We start from the raw sequence: 20466 nt of genomic DNA on the forward strand, positions 1-20466 counted from the left end.
CACGTGCCAGCCAGGTGGGTACCAGACCCGGGCAGGTGCCCGCTGCTGGTTTGCACAGGCCAGGGGTGCTGCTCCTCTGAGTCACCAGCAAACAGCTGGAATTTGCCGGGCGTTTTCTCCTCTACCTCCTCCCACTACATTTTTTTTTTTTCATGCGTTTTCCTTTCAGTTCAGTGTCCCCGACCCTTGAGGCAGGAGGACTTAACGATTTATTCTTCTCAATTAACGTTCGAGGTGAATGAAACTCTGTCATTCTACTGCAAACGTGATGTCTATCGACAAGTAAGTTCATCGAGTACCTGCTCATCTAATGGCACTTGGAAACCACCAGTCACGTGTGTAAGTACCACCCCCTGCCCAGGCTTTCCCTTTCCCTATATCTCTCCCCATTTATAGCCTGGAATAGCACTGCTCTGATTTAATGAGCGTAGCTGCTTCGTTAGAGAGGGGCTGCAGTAGGAGGGAGATGCTCAGCCCGTAGGTCCCTGCAGCAGAGTCTCATGCCCTGTGTTTTGGGTTTGGTTCTTTTCAAGAAAAAACGTGATGCATGTGAGAAGATTCTTCAAAATAAGGAAGATTTCCAGTGTGGAGTTCCTCTGACAGAACTGAAAACTCTGCTGGAGGTCCGGAAGCTGTACCTGGAGATTCAGAAACTTGAAAAGGAGCTAAAACCCACAGTATATGGGTGACTGTCGACACTGGTATCATGACAACCGTCCTCTTTGCATGTTGAATAATCACGCTGACTGAGGATTTTTTATGACTTTGTAATTTGTGCTAATACTTAAGTAGCCAGAACAAAATCTACCAATCGGTCAAGGAACAGGTTTGGTCATACGGGGAGTCAGAAAGCGACAACTTCTCCGTTAGAGCTCACTGCGTTAGGTTAGTGCATCACTTCATACGTTCCAAAGCTTTACATTTAGATATGTTCGTTACACTGACGGGTGTGAAGGTACAAAGGAAATGAGTAGAAAGTAAATTTTTGTCGGAGCCGAGCAGATGCTGTACAGACCAGCATGAACACGGTGAGAGCCCGACACACTGCTGCAGCCCTCAGCTCCAGTCTGACACAGCCCGCTGCTGCTCTGTTCTCGTATTTTGCATTCATTACTGCAAGCAAGCACTTCACTGCATAATTAGCTGTGACCTTCAGAGCAGGCACAATGAAAAAAAAAATAAATCTTCAAAGCCTGTTTTCTAGCAAAACAAAAGCGCCAGGTTTTCTTCCCAAGCAGGACAGAGGTAGCTGAGGCTGCAGCAGTGCCACTCGCTGCATCTTTGTGTGTGCACCGAGAGCAGCAGTTGGAAATAAAAGTGCAAAGAATGAAATGGCTGAATTTTTTTTCTGTGACTTCCAGTAAAGGGGAAGGGCTCTGTTAGCACACGTCTTGTGATCGGACCAGTACTCCTTCACCACCGGATTATAATAAAGCTGCAGTTGTAATGGCAGCTGTGTCTGGCTTTTGATAATCCTGTCCTACCCCTAGTAAAGGAAAGAGGTGCTTCACCAGCCAGTGCTTGAGGGTACGGAGGGCTGCTGTTCCCCGAGCACAGCGCGGGGGCTGCTTGCACCCGAGGCCAGGGGAGTGGGAGCCCTGCCCCGCGCGCCCATCAGCAGCTCCCTGGGCTTCAGAAGCGAGGCCAGGCTGCTGCAGAGCGGTTCTAGCCGTAAAACACCTTCGCTCCTGCTGTCCCCACGGGGGAAGAAGGCAGAGCGGCGTTCCCTCCCGCGGCACGTCCTCGGGGTGGGCAGCCTCTCGCCTTGGGCAGGTCAGAAGGGCTGGGGGGTGGCGGTGGTGGCGTGGCTCATCTTGGCCTGTCCCCAACTTCCCACAGCAGGTTCCCCTTCCCCGGCGGGCTCTCGGCAGGGAGAGGCTCTTGCCTTTCCACGGTGCTGGCCTGGCAGCTCGGGGCGCCATGCCGGGGTGTCTGCGCTGGCCGGGGCAGCTCCTGGCGGCGGTGGTCCTTGTGCTGCGGCCGGCCGGGAGTCTCGGTGAGTGTCACTTCCCTGCTCCTTTTCTTCGCTTCTGTGGCTCAGCTTTGCCTACGGCTCAAATATCTAAAAATCAGGTTAGTAAAATGCGGCGGGAGACCTTCCCCTGGCTGCAGTCACCGCTAAGCTCTCTCTGTGCCTGGTGTTCCCGTAAGGATGACCTGAGCCCAGGGGCTGCTGCGCATCGTCCGTTTCTCCTCTTTAGCTGCACCTCTCGGTGCTTGCAAAGCAACACCCAGAATTTCCAATGCTTCTCAAAAGTCTTAAGTTTGGGGTACGGATCCCTCCTGGGACTGGTGTTAAGCCTGGCTGGCCCAGGGGCTACGGGCTCGTCCTTGGGACAGCCCAGGACCAGGTCACTTGTCTGCAGAACGTCTCCTGGTCTGGAGTTCAGAGCTTCTGTCGCAGGGAGTGTTCAGCCTCTGCCTCGGTCCCCCCGAGGAATTGTTCCCAGGGTGGAGGAAATCCTTATGGTCTGGGACTCAAGATGAGGATGGCGGTAAGAGGGGGAGAGTCAGTTAGACAGGTTTATCATTTAATTAAAAGGGTCGCAGCAATTTGAGTGGTATCGGGTCGATACCGAGGTTGAGGCTGAAGCCCGGGGGCAGCGCGCAGACACGCTGGGGGTAGCTGGGCACGCAGCCCGCAAGCTGGCTTCAGCAGAGGAGAAGTGGGGGGGTTGCTGACTAAGGAGTGTCTCTAGGAAGAGGAATAACTCGCAGTTTCTGCCTGGAAGTTGACAGTTCCTTTAAAATCAGGCCTTTTGAGAAACTTCCCCAGCATGTACCGCAGCCCCAGCACCTCCCCGCAGAGGCATCTGCTGCCCCCCGGCTGCCAGCGCTGCCTTTACACCTTTTTTTTTTTTTTTTTTTTTAAATTTAATTTAAATTCGTAGAGTTTCTCAGCCTATTTTCCAAACCCAAACATTACCAACAGGGTAACGATACCTAAGATGGGGCCTGGGGAAGGCGCGTACGGGTACAGAGATGCTCTTTCCGTGGGTATTGGTACCCAAGGCGGCATCGCCAAGCGCTGCCCTGGCACGGTGACCCTGAGATTTTATGATTTTAGCAGAGACACGCAGTGTCTTGGTAACCTGCCAGCACCTATTGTAAGGCATGAGGGAATCCCAGTCGTAGTTGCCTTTAGTTTAGTTTCCTCTGTTATTACAGTCTGTGACCAGCCCCAAAATATTTCTCGTGAGAGATGTGGTAGCTGGACAAAGAAGCTTTTTTATTGGGGGACATCAGTGATGTGTGTGTGTGATAGAGGTTACGCAGCTGTCGGAGCCTCCTGGTTATTGCAAAGCTGGAGGTGGGCTGCCAGCACCCCGGAGTCACCCCAGCCCCGGGTGTGCAGGGGAGTTGTACTGCAACCTGCTAGAGCGAGGGCTCTTCGGAAAGGGCAGAAACGGCATTTGTGTGCAATGGAGTCGCTACACATTTGGAGTCCTACTGATGGTGGCTGCTCCAACACGCTGACTAACCCTCAATCTCTCTGCCTGAATTGCCGTATCGGTTAAACTGGTTTGTTTTCTCTTACCGGACAGAGAAGCAGCGACAGGTGGTCACTGTGAGATGTATTCAGTAAGAATAACCCTGAAAATCCCTGGTTTTTGGTGATCCACAGAGGTTCAGTGTCCCGTCCCAGATATCACACACGGACAGCTGAAACCTGCACAGAACTTCACCTACGGCAGCACCGCCACGCTCGAGTGCGACGCCGGGTACATGCCCGTGGGTGCCACCACCACCGTGCGGTGCCTGGGCAGCGGCCGATGGTATCCACGGGTGCCCGCTTGCACCCTAGGTACGCACAGCTCTCCTTGCTTTATCTCCCATGTGTAATTCCCTGCTTTCATTTCACTAAAAGCACGGGCAGGGTTTGCGGGAGAGGGGCTGGAGGACAGGGACACAGCGAGCTGCACTGTCTGATGTTTGGTGGCAGGGATCGCTGCCATCCCTTGCTTCCTACCCCTGCCCGAGGGGCAGGCTGGGCTTCCCAAAGGCAGGGCTCAGCTTTGTCCCCAGCGGGTCTCTGGAGGGACCTCCCAGCTCTGAGGGTCCTTGTTGTCCCCTGCTCTGGCACCAGGTCACTGTCCCTACCCTCCTGCTGTTGACCACGCGGACCGAAATCCTCAGCGCGAGTTTCTAGTTGGGACAACCGTGACCTACTTCTGCAGATCCGGATACACTTTGCTCCCCGAAGTCTCTCCAACAACTACTTGCCTTAAAAATTTCACCTGGTCCGTAATCCCAAAGCTTTGCCAGAGTAAGTACGTCATTTCCTTTGCTCTGCCAACAAAAGCATCAACTGAATATGGAAATAACATCGTTTTCCAAATACCCGCTAGTACTTCTGTGCCGTAAGGACTTCCCTGAGCGGTGCTTTGGCTCTCGCTGATAATAATTTTCCTGTTCAAAGGGCAGCATGGCTGAAAAGAGATAGCTGCAACTCACACTGCTTATTTAGCTGTTCAAACAATGATGCAGCGATGCAGCTACTAACATATCATCCCTTCAGCACGATTTATAGCTAATCGCAGGGCTCGGATCATGCTGCCTTCCGAGAGAAATGGTTGTTGTCACGTAATCACCGTCCCTGATCATGCCAGGTCTGGTTGGGGATGTCTGTCAGCATTAATGGGCTGCCTGGTAGGCTCATGGGGTCAGCAAGCTGACACAGTGGGAAAACACCCCCGTGTGAACGCCTCCTGCTCTCCCCTCCCGCCCCGATCCATGGAAGCTCGTTCTGTCTGATGTGGGTGTTCCTCAGAGATGCAGTGTCCCAGCCCGGTGATCCCCCACGGGAGAGAGATCAGCCCCAGGAAAGCCGAATACACCTTTGGGCACCAGGTGGAATTTCAGTGTGAGTTCGGCTACGTGCTGAGGGGCAGCCAGAGGATCCAGTGCGGGTCTGACGGGATGTGGAGACCCCCCGTGCCGTACTGCGACAAGGGTGAGCGGGGAATTGCAGGGTAGGAACAGAGAAAATCACGTAAGCTGAGCGTCACTTCTCGGAGAAGGTGGCGTTAGGAGAAGGGATCCAAGTCACGGCATCAAACGGCTTTAACGTTTTGAGCTTCTACCAGAACTGTAATTGATGGAATGTGTTGAGTCATGGGACTTGCAGCCATTTCCTCGCGGGACTCTTGAAGGGGTTTATGACACAATTCCCTGACCCTGCTTATGAGCAGGATCTTTTCTCATGGAAAAGAGGAGGGGATAAGGGAAGGCCAGCTCAAGGGGAGGGGAAGGGGACACGTGCTGCAATACTGGGGCCGTGCTGGTGGGTTGGGGTGCTTAGCGGTGTCAGTCTGGGAGCACTGGTAGAGGCAGGGCCAAAGCTGGCAAGAAGCAAGGGGGAGAGCGGCCCTAGGTATAAACACTGATAACTGGCTTCTCCTGTTACTTCCCTGCATCTGTCTCCCTGACCGGATGAAGAAAATCTTAGTTTTTCCTTTCTCTATTCTCTCATAGTTTGTGTTCCCCCTCCAAAAATCCCCAACGGGGAGCACTCGGGCATGAAATTGGAGCAGTTCCCCTACGGGTCACAAGTGAAGTACAGCTGTGCGGAGGGTCTGTCCCTCATCGGGGACGCCTCCATCTACTGCACCTCCGACGACGGGGTGAACCTGGCGTGGAGCGGGCCGGCCCCCGAGTGCAGGGGTGAGTCCTTTCTCCTCTACGGGATCAGGCTGGAGCCAGGACCTGGGTGCGATATTAGTGCTCAGCACAACGGGGTGTACGGCGAGCAGGGCTGCCGGGAGACCCCGGTTCCTCTGCGGGTGGCGGCTCTGCACTGGGGATGATCCATGGGGATGATCCATGGGGAGGGGTGGCTCTGCCCCGCCTGACCTGGCTCCCCCCATCCCTGGGGCAGAGCAGCACCCAGAGGCACCGCTCCCACCTCCGCCCTCTCTCCGCAGTGGTCCGGTGCCCCAAGCCCACAGTCGAGAGGGGGAGGATGACTCCGCAGAGGTTCTCGTTCCCCTACGGGGCGGCCGTGTGGTTCTCCTGTGACGAAGGCTTCGTGCTGCAGGGCGATGCCGAGAGCCGGTGCCTGGCCAATGGCACCTGGCACCCGCCCCTGCCCACATGCCAGCCAGGTGGGTACCAGCCGGGAGCCGAGCCGGCGGCCCCTGCAACACTGCGGAGAGGTTGGGGTGTACATTATGTTGCTGTGTCTGTCCTCAGGGCTCCCCTAGCACCTTCCCCTCCTTGCAGAAGAGACAAACTTCCCGAACCCAAAGCTTACCGGGCAATAGCTGGATTTTTCTCGATAATCCTCCTTAAAAGAGTCTCAGACAGGCCAGGAGACGCCACTCTCATTGACTTTGCCTTCAGCGATCTTCTTCCTGCAAACATGGATCTGCAGACCCTCGTTACGCTGTCAGAAAACGTGTAACACCTCTGAGGGGCGGGTCTGACCTTCACCCTCCCCTCCTGAAGGGCCTGGGGAAGTAACTTTGCTTTAACGGTTTCACATCTCCACAGGTTTAAGTTCACCTGCCCTGGCTGAGTCTTCACAAGCTTTGTCGGTATTTTTTTCTACCTACATAAAGCTGACCCTCTTGCTGAGCGGCTCCTGCCTGTGGGTTTTCGTTTCAGTGCTGTGTCCACGACCACAAGTGGCCAATGGAAGGCTGAAAAGCCCTTTGGATGGTAAAATGTGGTACCAAACAAATGCAACTGTTACTTTCGAATGCCTTCAGGGATACCACTTTTCAGATGATGGAGACACATTTTCGGAAGACTCTTGGACAGCCACATGCTTGTCTGATGGCAGCTGGACACTGTTGCCCAAGTGTGTAAGTACCACAGTCTGCTGAGTTCCTGGATGGATGCTGCCTGACCTCTACTAGGAAAAATAACTGCTTGAACTTCTTAAAAGCTTTTGTCTTATGGTATCAATGAAGGATGCAGTCTGTGCTGGGGTAGTGCAGGGTAAATGGGGTAGTTCAGGCTCAGACCTCTCCATCTGCTGCAGTGCAAGCTTACGTGCTTTTATCCTGTGGGGTTTTTTTTGTGTGTGTGTGTATTTATTTATTTATTTTTTAATTTTTTTTTGTTTTATTTTTTAACAGAAGAAAGAACATGATGCTGATGTGTGTGAAGAGGTTCGTTACATTCAAACGGTCTTTGAATGCGGTGTGCCTACAGCAGAAGTGAAAACTCTGTTGGAAATACAGAAACTGCTTCTGGAGATTAAAAAGCTGAAGGTGGAGCTAGAAAATTTGAACGAGCGAGCCCTGTAACAGACTGTAATGATCCCCTTTCCTTTGGTGAACATGCAGTTTGTATAGTCACAGTATCTCTCAGGCGGCGCTCAGTGACTTTAGTGTTCACGCTTGCATGCTGATAGCCAGAGATCTGATAACCCATGTACGGGAGATTGCTTTTGCCATGCTAGATGATAGAGCACAGAGGGGATTTTTGCTATTTTCCTTAAATCTGACAAGCTTGAGTCACTATTTAACAAAGGTGTTCTTGCTTGTTTTATATTAGGAAGCATACTAAGGAATTAAACTGAGCTTTGAGTCACTGCGTAAACTGTGTTAAACAGAGAGAGGGGGACTGAGGTCCACAGAAGGAAACGTCCAGCTGAGGTGAGCAGCCGGTGGCTCTTGCTGAAGGTGTTTCTGCAATCTTCCGTCCGGTGGTTTGCACACATGCCCCACCCTCTGCTCATACCCAGCTCAGCCCGTCACAGCATCAGCATACTTTTGTCTAGAAATAGTCCTGAAGTGAGACTTCAATTACACGATTTCCTGTTAATCTAGCTCGTGATTTCTAGGCATCTAGATGAGGGCAGGTACATATGCAGAAGGGCACTTCTCAAGGCTTCTGTTTGCTTATCCCTGGATTAAAAGAGGCAACAGGTTTCTGGCCCAGCACTGTATTCGACAGATATCTGTGTTGGTGTCATCTTCCATATTCCTATTTCTGGCAAGCAAACGCTAAGAATAGATGTAGCGGGTTTAACTGTAGAGAATCAAACAGCACAGACTGTTCTTCTTTCTCAGGAAGAGATGATCAGTTTGTGTCTCTCTGTGATGCGGAAATTACTCCGTCCCTGCAGGATGACAATAAAGATGCAGGTGTAACCACGGGTGTTGTGTGATCTGTCACATCGGCTGTAAATTTTAGGCAGGTTCCCCGCGTGGTCCAGGGGTGGTTCTGATGCAGAGCCGAGCCCTGGCAGCCTGAGCTGGTCCTCGGGGCACTCGGGGAGCCGCAGGGGGGCTGAGGGCAGCGTGCTGCTGCCTGGGCTCGCTGGGAGAAGGGGCAGCAGTCATCTTTGCAGCGATATAGCATCGCCAGAGGCATGTTTTTACGAGTTATTAAGAGTTGCTTTAAATGTTGATCCTGAAGCACAACACCCAGGGAAGAGAAGACGGTACCTCCAATCTCTACGCAGAAAGATGCTTTGTCGATGCATCCTGTGCTCCACCACACCCCGGTGAGGAGCTCTGCAGTGACAGACACTCTGACCCGCTCCAGTTGTCCCCGTGCCCCAAGGAGAGCTGGGCTGCGCCCTCCTGCTGCGACACCTTGCCGCCCTCCGCCCTGAGCTCACCTGGGACTGCAAACAGAGAGTCTTCTCTCCCTGCACAAGGCTGGGAGCCCATAAGCATGGATAAGAACTGGGTGTTACATCCCATGTGTATCCAAGAGTGTTTGAGTAGCCCTGACTGATGTCAGACAGGATATTTCAGCGTGTTAGTCAGTACACAGATGTATTTGCTCACACCCGTTCCTAATTACAAATGAGTCAGGCAATCAAGAAAAAAAAAATTAAAACCAACAAAGAGTAACGCTTTTATTTTTTGTTTTGACTAACTCTGCTTACGGAAGATCAGCGCCGCGTTACCTGCCAGCAAATGATTAGGTAGGCATTTTCCTACCCCAGATCCAGCCTGGGGCTCGGTGGAGTCTTTTCTGCTCTGGTAATATTTCATAAAACTGTTCTAGTCAGCACTTGCTACCGGTCTTGGGTCAAATAAAGGGGCTGAGTTATTCCCCCACCCCTTATGGTGGGGCAGGAGGACCAGGAGGCTTTACCTGAGCCCATGGGTGGCAGTTGTCCCCCACGCCTGGCTGCGATCCGTGTCGCTGCCGGAGGGCTTAGCTCCATGGGTGTTCTGCAAACGTTTCCACTGCTCCAGAAGCTTGGGCGAGTCTGCTGTGCTGCATCTCCTCCCAGCTCCAGAAACAGCCCCTTGGAGCCAACAGTGCTCGACACGGGAGCACAGAAATTGCTGCAATGAAGTCTGGAGCACCAGGACGGGGGAAGCATCCAGGGACCCTGAGCTGTGGGGCACCCCCCAGGGCACGGGGACACGGCCACCCCGCGCTGCTCCTGGCCTTGCTGGGGCTCCTAGGCATGCCCGTGGCTCGCGGTGAGTACGGGGCCATGGGACACATGGGGAGGACCAGCAAGACCTGCCCGGATCCCACTTTGATGCTCAGGGGCTGGAGTGGGTGATGCCACCACCCCAAGCCTGGGGACCCGTTGATGCTCTGACGGGTGCAGCCGTGCCCGGTGCCTTTTCCTAGAGGAGGGGAGCCTGGCTCAGCCCAGCCGCCCTCCTGGGCTGCTCATGGGGGCTGAGGAAGGGGCCAGGGAACGGGGTTCTCACCCGAGGAGGTTTTCTCCTGCCGCAGGTGACTGTGGGCCCCCACCTCACATGACCCACTCCAGACCCTCCAGCGACACGCAGGCCAGCAGCTTCCCCGTTGGATCCAGGGTGACGTACACGTGCACCGAAGGCGCCATCAAAATCCCCGGGAGGTCGGACACGGTGCAGTGCCTGCCCAGCGCACGCTGGTCGAAGCTGCTCGAGCCCTGTGGCCGTAAATATCTCATTTCTTTGAAACGCAGCTCCCTCCGCCGTGTTTAAGCTTGGCTTAAAATTTCTGCCCCTTACGGCGGCTGCTCCGCAATGGCACCGCTCCTCCTGCCGAGGCACAGACCCACTTCCCTTTGCTGCTGTTCTTCGGAGCTGCCGACGGTCCAGGGTCTGCGCCGGCCATCGAGGGGCTCAGTCGGATGGTGGCTGGAGCTCGGGGTGCCCGTGTGTCTCCCGAGCCCCGTCTGCGGCGTGTGTAGCCCCACAGCACGTGCGTGTAACTCCTTATTTCCTACTAACAGCTTTGCCTGCGCAGTTAATGCATCTTCACCTGCGCTTTGCAAAAGATGCAGAACGGCAGCCTGGTAAGAAAAGAGAATTAACCTGCGATGAATGTGAGGAGCTTTCCAAAAGCATTTTGGTGATTCCGAGGTTTATTTGGCATGCCTCGGTGGGGGGGTGGCTCTTTCAGGCCCCGATTTTCTTGACTGCCAGGGAGCTGTGGTGCCCCGACGAGGTTGCGGTTTGCTGCCCTGTCCAAGGAGGACGAGAGGATTAATTTCTTTCCTGTTGGGAGCAACGTGAGCTACGTCTGCCGCCCCGGCTTCGAGAACACCTCGGAAAGTTCCCCCACCAGCACTTGCCTTGAAAACCTGGTGTGGTCGGAAGCTGCCGAGCTGTGCAGGAGTGAGTATCTCCGCTCTGCTCCGCGGCGCTGGCCGACAAGCAGCCGTGGAGTCCAGAGCAGGTCTGGTAGCTGCTCCCAACCGACGTGCTGAAACGCAGCTGGGTCGTGATCATCCCAACAGCTACACGCTTAACACAAAGTTAGGTGGATATTCCTTGATATTCATATTTAAGAGTGAACAGCCAAGCAGCCAGAGTATCAATAATGTCCTTTTTTTTTTTTTTTTTTTTTTTTTTTTTTTTCAGACCTGGTTTGATTTGCATGTTAGGAAATATGTTTGCATCTGGACATGGCCTATGCAGAGGACAAATGCCAATTTGCAGTCCTAGCACTGAAATTCAGAATGAAGACAAAGCATGTTTCTTGGTGAAATCCACGTGATATTAAGACTGATGTGGCACTGATACCTGTGTCACAGTCGAGTAACTCACTGTCAAACTATTGAGGTGGAAATACCGCCGCAAATCCCCTCCTCTGCCCTCCCGCGCCCACACCTTCCCCTACGCCTTGGCGGCGACACGTGGGAAGTAAAATGTTTTGGCAGTTTGGGGGATAACCCCCTAAGTCTGTCCCTTCTTTAGTTGTTTGGGGTTTTTTTTATTTCCCCATGGCTGTGTGCTTTGCTAACCCTGGCTCGTCCTCCGGCAGGGAGGTCCTGCGGCGCCCCGGCAGCGCTGCCCGGGGGTGGGACGGTCGTTCTTACAGACCTGCAGTTTGGTGCAAGAGTGAAGGTTTTCTGCGAAGACGGGTGAGTTGTGGGGGGGATGCACCCAGCTCCAGGCGCTGGGATCCAAACTCCAGTCCGCCGTGATCAGCCCGTGGACAGGGGCTGGGCTGCTATTTCACAATCTATCATTCCTACACGTGGCTCTGAGTGCACAGCGTGCAGCTGCTTTTCCCACTTGAATTCCAGCTTTGGGCTGGGAAGGAGTAGGAGACAGCTGGAGGGAAGGGACCAGGGTGTGAATTTATGGCTGCCTTTTCCTTCAAGTGTCATCCAGAGGAAATTTAACTGATCCAGGGTATCTATCCCAACGGCCCAACGGGGCTGGTCGTACTGTCAATTTATAACTATAGGCTTCAGAGCAAGCTACCTAAAATATTTCAGCTTAAGGTATTTGAGATATATTGGATAAAAAGGGGTTACGTTGGGGGTTTTAAAAATTCAATAATGTTTACCTAGAAAACTGCAGTGAAGCACACTTTTCCACCAGTCACTGAGCTGACTCATGCCTTCTGCCTGCTTTCAATCAGGGCCCAGATGCAGTAGACTGACCCAAATTAAGCTCTTGTTAGTACTCCAGCTAGTATTGCTCCCTCTCTAGCAGGAAATAGCTGGCATCATTTGGCTTGTTCTGCCAATCTTTGCAGCTGCTTCATAGATAACAGAGGGCTTTTCTCCAGACGTTCCCTTCGGAGGGATTTTGGGGAAACGACAGCACGTCCCACCCCTCTGGGATTCAGCTCATTTTTGGAAACGCACATCAGGGTGGAGGGATAATGTTAACCAGCTAAGCGATTAGATACTCTCAATCACATCCAAATGAGGATTTTTTTTTTTTGAGCAGGAGGATGTAATTCAGAGATCGGGGAAGGTGTTGGTGCTGTCAGAACAAGATGTATTAAGTTCCAGCACACACATCCAAAAGTCACTTTATTGAAATGTAGATCCCTATTGCACCCCAGTGGACCCCACTGGGTGTAGCGGTGGGTGCGTTTTGAGTGCGACACGCTGGAGGGAAGGGATGTGCCATCCAGAGGGGCCTGGGCAGGCTGGAGAGGTGGGACGTGCAAACCTCATGGAGCTCAACAAAGCCAAGTGCAAGGTCCTGCCCATGGGTCGGGGCAATCCCCAGCACACACACAGTGAGCTGGGTGAGGAGGGGATGGGGAGCAGCCCCGAGGGAAAGGACTTGGGGGTGTTGGTGGGTGGAAAACTGCCTGTGAGCCAGCACCGTGAAGGAGCTCTCCTCTTAACCGGTGTGTATCTGCACGTCTTGCTTTAAAACCACCTTTCCTACACTCCTGATCGTACTGATACTGGAGAAAAAAAAAAATTTTGTCTCAGTTTCTGTGTAACTACACTATTTTTTCTTTTCTCGTGTGTTTTCCCTTAGGTACAAATTAAATGGGAGCCATTTCATCCAGTGTCAGCTTAAAGGAAACAACGTTGAATGGAGTGAACTTCCAACTTGCGAACGTAAGATTAATCCAATGTTACTTTTGACTTCACTCCAGCAGATCCCGCATCCTAACGTCTAGTCTAAACCAGTCTCCATACGCTGTGTTTGTTGATATTGTGTGGCAGATCTCTCACCAGCACTGCGGCTGAGAAATACCCATTTTGCTGCTGACGCTGCATTTCGGGACTTTTATTCCCACGAGATCAACGTATTTTCTCATGACTTAGGGTAGCAGTGAAGGTGATGGCTTGAAGTTTCGATGAGTCACAAGCCAGAGCATGGCAAGTTGCCTGTTTATTTTTGTGATCCTTGGAGTGAGAGGGAGAAAAACGCGGCAACGTTTTTCCGAAAGAAGGGAGAGATGATGTAGAGGGAAGGCAAATGCTAGTTACCCAGCTTCAATTATCCACAGAGTTGGTTCTCTTCAAGAACCTTAGGTGAACTCTTAAGAACCATTTTGCATTTTCATCATTGATCTACAGTTTTTAGCAATACTCACGCTGACCTTCTTCCCTGCAGTAATTACCTGCTCTTCACCGCCCCAAGTCAGCAATGGAAAGCACGATGGCCAAGGTGCAGAAGAATTTCCATATAATTCCACAGTGACTTACAGCTGTGACTCCGGCTTCGAGCTCGTTGGCAACGTGAGCATCCGTTGTACGAGTACGGACAGAACAAACGGAGTCTGGAGCGGAGCTGTGCCTGAATGCAAAGGTGGTTTCGTTTGAATTTAGTGTTTATTATGAGTTCAGCATTTAGTGTGAACCAGCTTAACATACTGTGATTGCTTAGCACAGGACGTGTCTGGCGGAAGTCATGCTGCAGTTTTAAAGAGAATGAATGCAGTGATGCTGAAGTGAGTAAGGAATGAACAACCTGTGCAAGAAAAGGGTAGTGATCCTAGCAATGCTTGTTCTTTATACCCTAGAGAAAAGCACATCTGTCAAACTTGGAGCAAAAGAAATGGAGAGGAGTCCTCCTCCCCAGAGTGAGTTGAAATGATTCTACATCAAGTCCCACGTCTCCCAGTTTAATTCGCTGCTTTATCACGTTTCTGTGAAAAAGTCATTCGATGAATTTCACGCCGTGATTTTCTTTCTTTTCAGAACCCCGTGGAAACGGCATCCAACCCTCTAAGAAGGCTTCCACGTGGGAAATGAAGCTCAGCCTTTATAAAAAGGCACTCCAAAATACCATCTCTTTCTCCCACTCTTCTTCTGTCTCCAGGACACCAGGTCAGTCCTTGAAGGCTCGTTTGGAGTTCGGGGGGGGACTCCCTGGTTATTCCCGCTCCTATTCCCATGTTTCTCTTCAGTGTCAAGGACCTGCACTACCTCAGCATTCAGATTTGTTGTACCTTTGTACAAAACCCCGAACTACTATTCTCCTGGGACCAGCCAAGGATCCGTGTGTCTTCCAAAGTACATGGGGATCTCTGGCATCCTCCCCCAAGCCGGCTGCTTTGAGAACTTAAAACGGTCTAAAGTTGCATCGTTTTGTGGAAGTGAGTGATTTGTTTGTTGTGTTCTTCTGTAAGTTTTCTCTGTATAATTTATATTTTTCACTGGTTGGCACCTGCTTCAAAGCTTTACTTCGTACAAAATGTATTTTCATGTATCAGTTGCTTCCTTGCTTTCGCATCATTATGGATTTTCTTTAACTTTTTTTTTTTTTTTTTTTTTTTTTAAAAGCAAGAGATAACTTTGTCCCACGTAACCTTTAAGAGTGCTGGGGCTCCTGTCCTCCGGCAGCGAGAGGCAACGCACTAACACTAACCTTGTTCCACACCAGTGAGGTCATGGGCAGCCAGGAGAAGCTGGACATGGCAGAAGTGCTGCTACAACAGATTCCCCATCCGCTGCAAAGGATTATTTTACCCCTAAAAAGGGTGAGTTTCAGCTGTGTTGGAAACAGTGTCTGGGTGGGAACCAGAAGCACATAATTGTAAGTAACAAAGACAAAACACTTGGAGGGTCTCGCTACCCAACTGGGGACTGAAGGAAAAGCTTTTCTCTGGTGTCAGGGTCAAGCTGAACTTGCCCATCCCTGAGCCATCAGGTCTTTTGGGTCAAAACCAGAAGATCTGTCACCCCTGTTGTGCTGTGTGAACCCACACAGCCCGGGGCTGTTATACAAATGTGATGAGGCTGGTGCTTAAACCCAGGTCCAGAAATGCCCCCCGGGCAGGTGTGGTGTGCCCAGGAGGGATTTTCCCCACTGCTGCATCATTTCTCAAAGGTGGGGTTTGTTCCAACCTGTTAGCATCGCCAGGCTGACGGCTGGGACCAAAACCCCAAGGGATTTGTCTGGACGGGTAAACAAGGAATCAAACCATCCCACTTGTGGCGTTAAAGGCAGGGTAACAGGGTTGGGCACTTGTGGAAGTGTCTGTAGGAAAGATGTTGCAGTGGCATCAGTGGATGAAAAGGGCTCCAAGCAGGGCTTTGCAGGCCTCAAAGATAAAGTTTGGTGACGTTGGGCCCTTGGTAGGAACAAATGAAGGCGAGAAGCATTCTAGATCATACAACATGGAAGGGAAGGGGAAAACTTTGTCCTTTGTTTTTGCCTAAAAGTTTTTGTTTTGCTCTATTATGTAACTTCAGAACAAAAATTGATTTAAAAATCTCTTCCGGTGGTTCTTTCTTTTTTTAATCTTGTCATTCTTGGCACTCCTTCAGGAGATCGTATCAAAGCAGCAGCTTGACATGTGATCTAACCTGCGTGGAACGCCGCTTTGCGTTGTGCTTCAGGAACTTGATTGTCCTGCCCCCCAAAAAAACATGGGTCCTGTAAAATCAGCCCCTGGGTGCCAGAAGGCTGGAGCAAGGAATGAGATGGGGAAAAGAGAACAATACCCCAAACCAGCCTCTAGTGTTTGTAGGAGGAACTAGTTTGGGCCTTTCTAAAGCCAGTGCTAAAATTCACCCCCCAAACTGGACGGGTGTTTTAAAATCTGGGCAGAAACCTTAAACCCTCCTCGAAACCACAGCCTGGCTGATCTTCATGTGAACATTCCTTTCCCCCAGGCTGCATATACGGTCCCCGGGAATTGCACGGAAAGATTCATCTGGAGCTTTGAAGCGGTTTATCTGTGATGGGTCTGCCCTCCTCCAGCGACGCCGTGACCGAGGGACCCCCACGGAAGAAACGCCGGGCAGAGGCATTTGCACTTCCCTTGCATGACAGCAAAGAGAAACTGGCACGTGCTGCTCTTCCTGCCGTCTCACCACGGATGTAGACAAGACACGCAGTTAAACGCTCTTTCTAAATATTTTGTTAGCTTTTCAAACACAAGTAGCACTGTCAGAATAATGCATGCAGACTCTCGGCCGTGTTCTGTCTCTCAAGTGCCCCCTGCGACGGTTGGACTCGTTAAGGACATTTCAACCTGACTTTAAAACAAAGAATAAGCTCCATCAGGTCTGTCCCGTGTGCATGTACAAAGTGTATTTTTTTTTTAAATTGTGATACGTTTTAATGTTCCAAGAAATTAAATTAAAATTACCTACGCGAGAGTTGGCTAATTCCCACAGTTCCTTCTCCCATTTGAGTTTTTTGTCTCTTTGAGCAATTTCCTCATAACATCCCGAATCCAGTTTCAGTTCCCCACTCATCTGACCAGCCTTTTTTTTTTTTTTTTTTTTTTTTTTTGCAGAATTTCTGACGGAGCTCGGTTACGTCACAACCCGTTCAACTCGGTGTTTCCACAACCACACACTCTCTTGCTCGCTAGCAACGCCAGCCTGCTGCCATAACAATCACTGTAAATACACAGACTTGGGACAGGCTGTAAAAGACCCAAATCTCTCTGCTGGGCTGAGCTGCTTCCTCAATTTACCAGGAATTTCTGGCTGTAGCACGGGCCGGTTGCAGATACACCTATGCCAGCTGCCAGCAGGGTTGTGCTGGAAGCAAAACGCTGATTTCTCTGTCTTGCAAAATTAGATGCTTATTTCCTTTCGGAAACCATAGTACTCCACATGCTAAATTGAAAGTTGATCTTTACATCTCCAGTACTTTAAGCACTTCCTTTAGCAAAAGCTTTTCTTGTACCGGACAAGTTCTTTCCGTTGGTATTTCGGCTCACACTACGTGAAAAAAATAACAGCCACGAGTGATCTGGGTATCTACTAATCTCATACTGTAAAGGAGCTACTTCTGCTTTCCAGGGGGAGAAAGGCAGCTCTGTAACGCTGCAGGCTGTAAGCGCGGCGACTACACGCAGACGCAGAGGGGCAAGTGCTGAACATACTCTCCGGTGTTGCCATCCTGCAACAGGGAAACTGGAAATGTCGGGTTGATGCTGTTGGTTGTTTACCATCTTTGTCCCATCCAGTACACTAATTGCCTTATATTTAGGTGCCTTTCTGGGGTTTTATTCACATTTAGGAATAAATGCTAATTGTTTATCAAGAATAGCCCGTGGATTCAACTGCCTGCTGTTTCCTTCTCATGTTCCACGCTCTTTTCAGGAAGGTTATCAGTTTTTAGAGATATCTCCACAATCAGTTGTTTAGCAGCACTCATTTAGTTTCTAAATGGCCTCCTTTGCAAGTTTAACTTGGTTGTAAAACACAAAAAAAAAAAAAAAAGGAAATGGTAACGTCTGGGAATGTGAGTGTTTGTAGTAAATGGTTTGGAAAAGAAAGCTGGAGGGATGTGGACCTCTCTTGAGCCTTTTTAGCCACCCTGGTCTGGATTTCTGCTGCCCCGCTCAGCCCCAGAGAGGCTTCGGGGTCCGTGGGCGACGTCCCGGGACCCGAGGGCAGGTTTTTCTGGAAAGCCAAGAGCAGCCCCAGCAGCTCAGCCCTTGTTTTTGCCGGCTGGTTTTGCTGGAAACCTTCCCTCTGTTGCAGCCAGAGCCTGGCAGCGTGGGCGCACGGAGCAGCGTGGGACAGGCCTCCCCTCTGTCCCTGCTTTCACTTCTGCGCTCACCGTCTGCTCGGCCTGATCTCTGCAGCCCGGGGAAGGGATGTCAGAGCAAGATAAAGCAAGTTGGACTCGGCTGCTCCACCTGAGCGGGCGCAGACCCGCTATCACAGGGCTCAGCTGCTGCGGCAGCTCCTGCCCGCGAGGTTTCGGTGCTCAGGCGGTTACTGGGCAAAACGGGACAGCAAACCAGGGTGGCAGAGGGACGGGGGGTGCAGATGTCCCCTGCGTGGCGCTGGGTAGGAAAGCAGCCTGGTTCAAGGGGTTAATTGGAACTCTGCGAGAAGGGGATTCCACCGAGTTGGAGCTACAGCGGCTGGTTCTGACGTACAGGCGAACCGAGCCACTCCCTGGGGAGGCTCAGCATTTGCCAAATATTTAAAATCTCACTGTCTCATGCTGAGGTCAGGGCCATAAGCTGTTACAAAAGAACTTCCCAGCATTTAAAGCATTTTTTTTTTCCTGTTAGCATCCTCCTTTTGCATTATGCAGCCACCACCCCAATTCAGACCCAGGTAGCCAGTGACCTGTAAAAATACGTGGCCAAGACACTGCCACATAATTTGTCAACGTGTTCAGAGGGATTTTAAAGGAATGAGTTATCCAAGGCTGCTCGACTCTCCCTTAAAACAACACTTCCTGGCCTCATTGCAAATGCTTTTGTTACATATTCTTGGAGCTTAAATTGTGTTAGAAAGGGAAATACAGTGAGGGGAAAAAAAAAAAAAAAGAAAAAGAAAAAGATAACTTTGAGTTTTTCAGTGGAAACACCGTTTCCTGGATAACAACCGCAGAGGGAGGCAGGAAGGGGCAGGCAGGCTGCTGCTGGCTGCCCTTTCCTCGGGGTGGGGTGACACGAGCCCCTTACTGGCAGCGCTGCTCAGCAGAGCGGGATGGAGCAGCCAAACCAGGCAGAACCTTTTCCTTTGGCTCTTCCCACCAGGCCTGCGGGCAGGGATCCCAGAGCAGCTCTGCTTTCCCACATGGGCACCGAGCAAACTGCTCCCGAGCCTGGCCAGGCCCGAGGACATCCCTGAGGTTAGTGTTTAACTGGGGGAGTTACAGTGGAAATGCTGGTACTCCTGCATTAAGACCTGGACTGGGAGCCCAGGGAGTTGTAAAGGTTCTGTGATCGTCTTGGGTTAAATTAAGGTGAAATGATCCCTCAGGATAAATTAAGGTGAAGCAACTGGGTAAGATGTTTTACTTGAGGTAGAAACAACTTAAACTTGGAAAAGGATAATTAGCAATGTGGTCTCATAAATCTATAAGAAAGAGGAGAGGAGAGGAGAGGAGAGGGAGAGGGAGAGGGAGAGGGAGAGGGAGAGGGAGTCAAAGAAATCTGGTCACCACCCCTGGATCCAGCGTTGTCTCGGGTCCGGTAATCTTGGGTGGTGGGTGCACACCCAGGAAAATTTTCTGCTGCCTTTTAAGTTCATCTCATCAGCTGATGAGCATACCGGCTGAGGAGAGGCAGGTATTCCACAAACTCCTTTCCATGAGATGAGCAAAAAGGTGGAGCAGGGGTTCCGCACACCTATTGAGGGGGATGAAGTGCCCCAACCCCCTTGTCCCGCGGAGTCGGGGGGGTCATGCTCTCCCCGTCGCCTTTACTCCCACCCCAGTTCCCACAAATTTTTGCTGACTTCCTGCTGCTTGAGCAGTCATCCGGCTTCTGGGGCAGAAATGCTGCCCTCTTATCAGGCCTTGTCACCTCTTCGGGCTTCCACAACCGAGCCAGCGATCAGCAGGCCTCGTGCTTGATGAGAAACGTTTGGTTTCGCTCCGTCCACGTTTCCCCCTCTGAGGTTTAGCTGAGGAGCTCGGTGAAACAACTGCAGGAGGTGCAGCCCTCGATACGCTCCCGCTTCCTTGGGCGATGTCCGTAGACTAATCACAAAGGCCACAGCTTGTCCTCGAGGTTTTCTGTGTCCATGAATGTTTAAAGAATTCATTCCTTCAGCCTTGCTCTGTGCACGGGTCTTCAATGAGCGGCTGGTTGACAGCCCTCTGCCCTCCCGCGCACCCCCTGGGCTGGAGGAAAACCCCTCTGCTCTGCTCTCTTCTTGCAGAAAGCCTCTCTTTTACGGACGCCTGTTCCTCTGGTGATGTTCGAAGATGGTTTGGCAGGGGGCTGGTGTCCCCCAGCTGTGTGGGGGTCCCCGGGGCAGCCGCTGTCTGGGGGGGCAGGAGGCACCGAGGGAGCTGCGGCAGAGCCAGTGCTGGGGGACAGATGGGACCTTCTCCACACCTCCACACCCCCCCCGGCTTTGGGGTGCGCTATGGGGTTCACCGGCACAGCGGGCAAGCCCCACGTGCTTCCCTTTTTTGGGGGGTTGTTTTGGGTGGCTTTTTTATTATTTTTTCCACTGGGACTCGACAGCTCCGAGGCAGGGGTGTCCGTACTGGAAGGAGTGGAGGGTGGATTTGCCGGAGGGCTGCCTCCTGGCGCAGACATGAGCAAACCCTCCGGCTCCAGCCACGGGTGGGACCTTCAGCAGAAAATTTCCCAGAGCTGAGAGCGCGGGGAGGGATCAGGCCGTGGGAGCGGCTCTTGCCTTTTGGCTGCACGTCGTTCCCCAGCTGAGGGTGCCGCCTGCAGCCGCCTCCCCGCGCCTGGCAGCAGCACCCACCGCTGCTCTTGAGCAACATCCCCCCCCTCCCCTGCTCCGGGAGTGGCTGCGCTCCCCCTGCGCTCCCCTGCGCTCCTCTTGCGCTCCCCCTGCGCTCCCCTGCGCTCCTCCTGCGCTCCCCTCCACTCCCCCTCCGCTCCCCCTGCGCTTCCTTTGCGCTCCCCTCCACTCCCCCCTGTCTCTTA

The 20466-nt window shown here is 52.0% G+C and overlaps 1 protein-coding gene across 1 annotated transcript in view; it reads left to right on the forward strand.

Moving 5' to 3' along the window:
• Positions 1 to 20466, forward strand: part of CR1 (complement C3b/C4b receptor 1 (Knops blood group)) — an 83753-nt gene that overhangs the window by 8052 nt on the left and 55235 nt on the right. Inside the window, exons 8-20 of the mRNA XM_026864107.1 lie at positions 4852 to 4954; positions 5476 to 5664; positions 5925 to 6104; positions 6607 to 6806; positions 7083 to 7249; positions 9701 to 9852; positions 10344 to 10535; positions 11185 to 11284; positions 12654 to 12736; positions 13239 to 13433; positions 13648 to 13707; positions 13826 to 14171; positions 15746 to 15879. Of these exons, the coding sequence (XP_026719908.1) occupies positions 4852 to 4954; positions 5476 to 5664; positions 5925 to 6104; positions 6607 to 6806; positions 7083 to 7249; positions 9701 to 9852; positions 10344 to 10535; positions 11185 to 11284; positions 12654 to 12736; positions 13239 to 13433; positions 13648 to 13707; positions 13826 to 14171; positions 15746 to 15879 (2101 nt within the window). The remainder of the gene's footprint in view (positions 1 to 4851; positions 4955 to 5475; positions 5665 to 5924; positions 6105 to 6606; positions 6807 to 7082; positions 7250 to 9700; positions 9853 to 10343; positions 10536 to 11184; positions 11285 to 12653; positions 12737 to 13238; positions 13434 to 13647; positions 13708 to 13825; positions 14172 to 15745; positions 15880 to 20466) is intronic.

This window comes from Athene cunicularia (assembly GCF_003259725.1).
Source record: "Athene cunicularia isolate RWA chromosome 26 unlocalized genomic scaffold, athCun1 chr26_part1, whole genome shotgun sequence".
In the NCBI taxonomy this organism is placed as follows: Eukaryota; Metazoa; Chordata; class Aves; order Strigiformes; family Strigidae; genus Athene; species Athene cunicularia.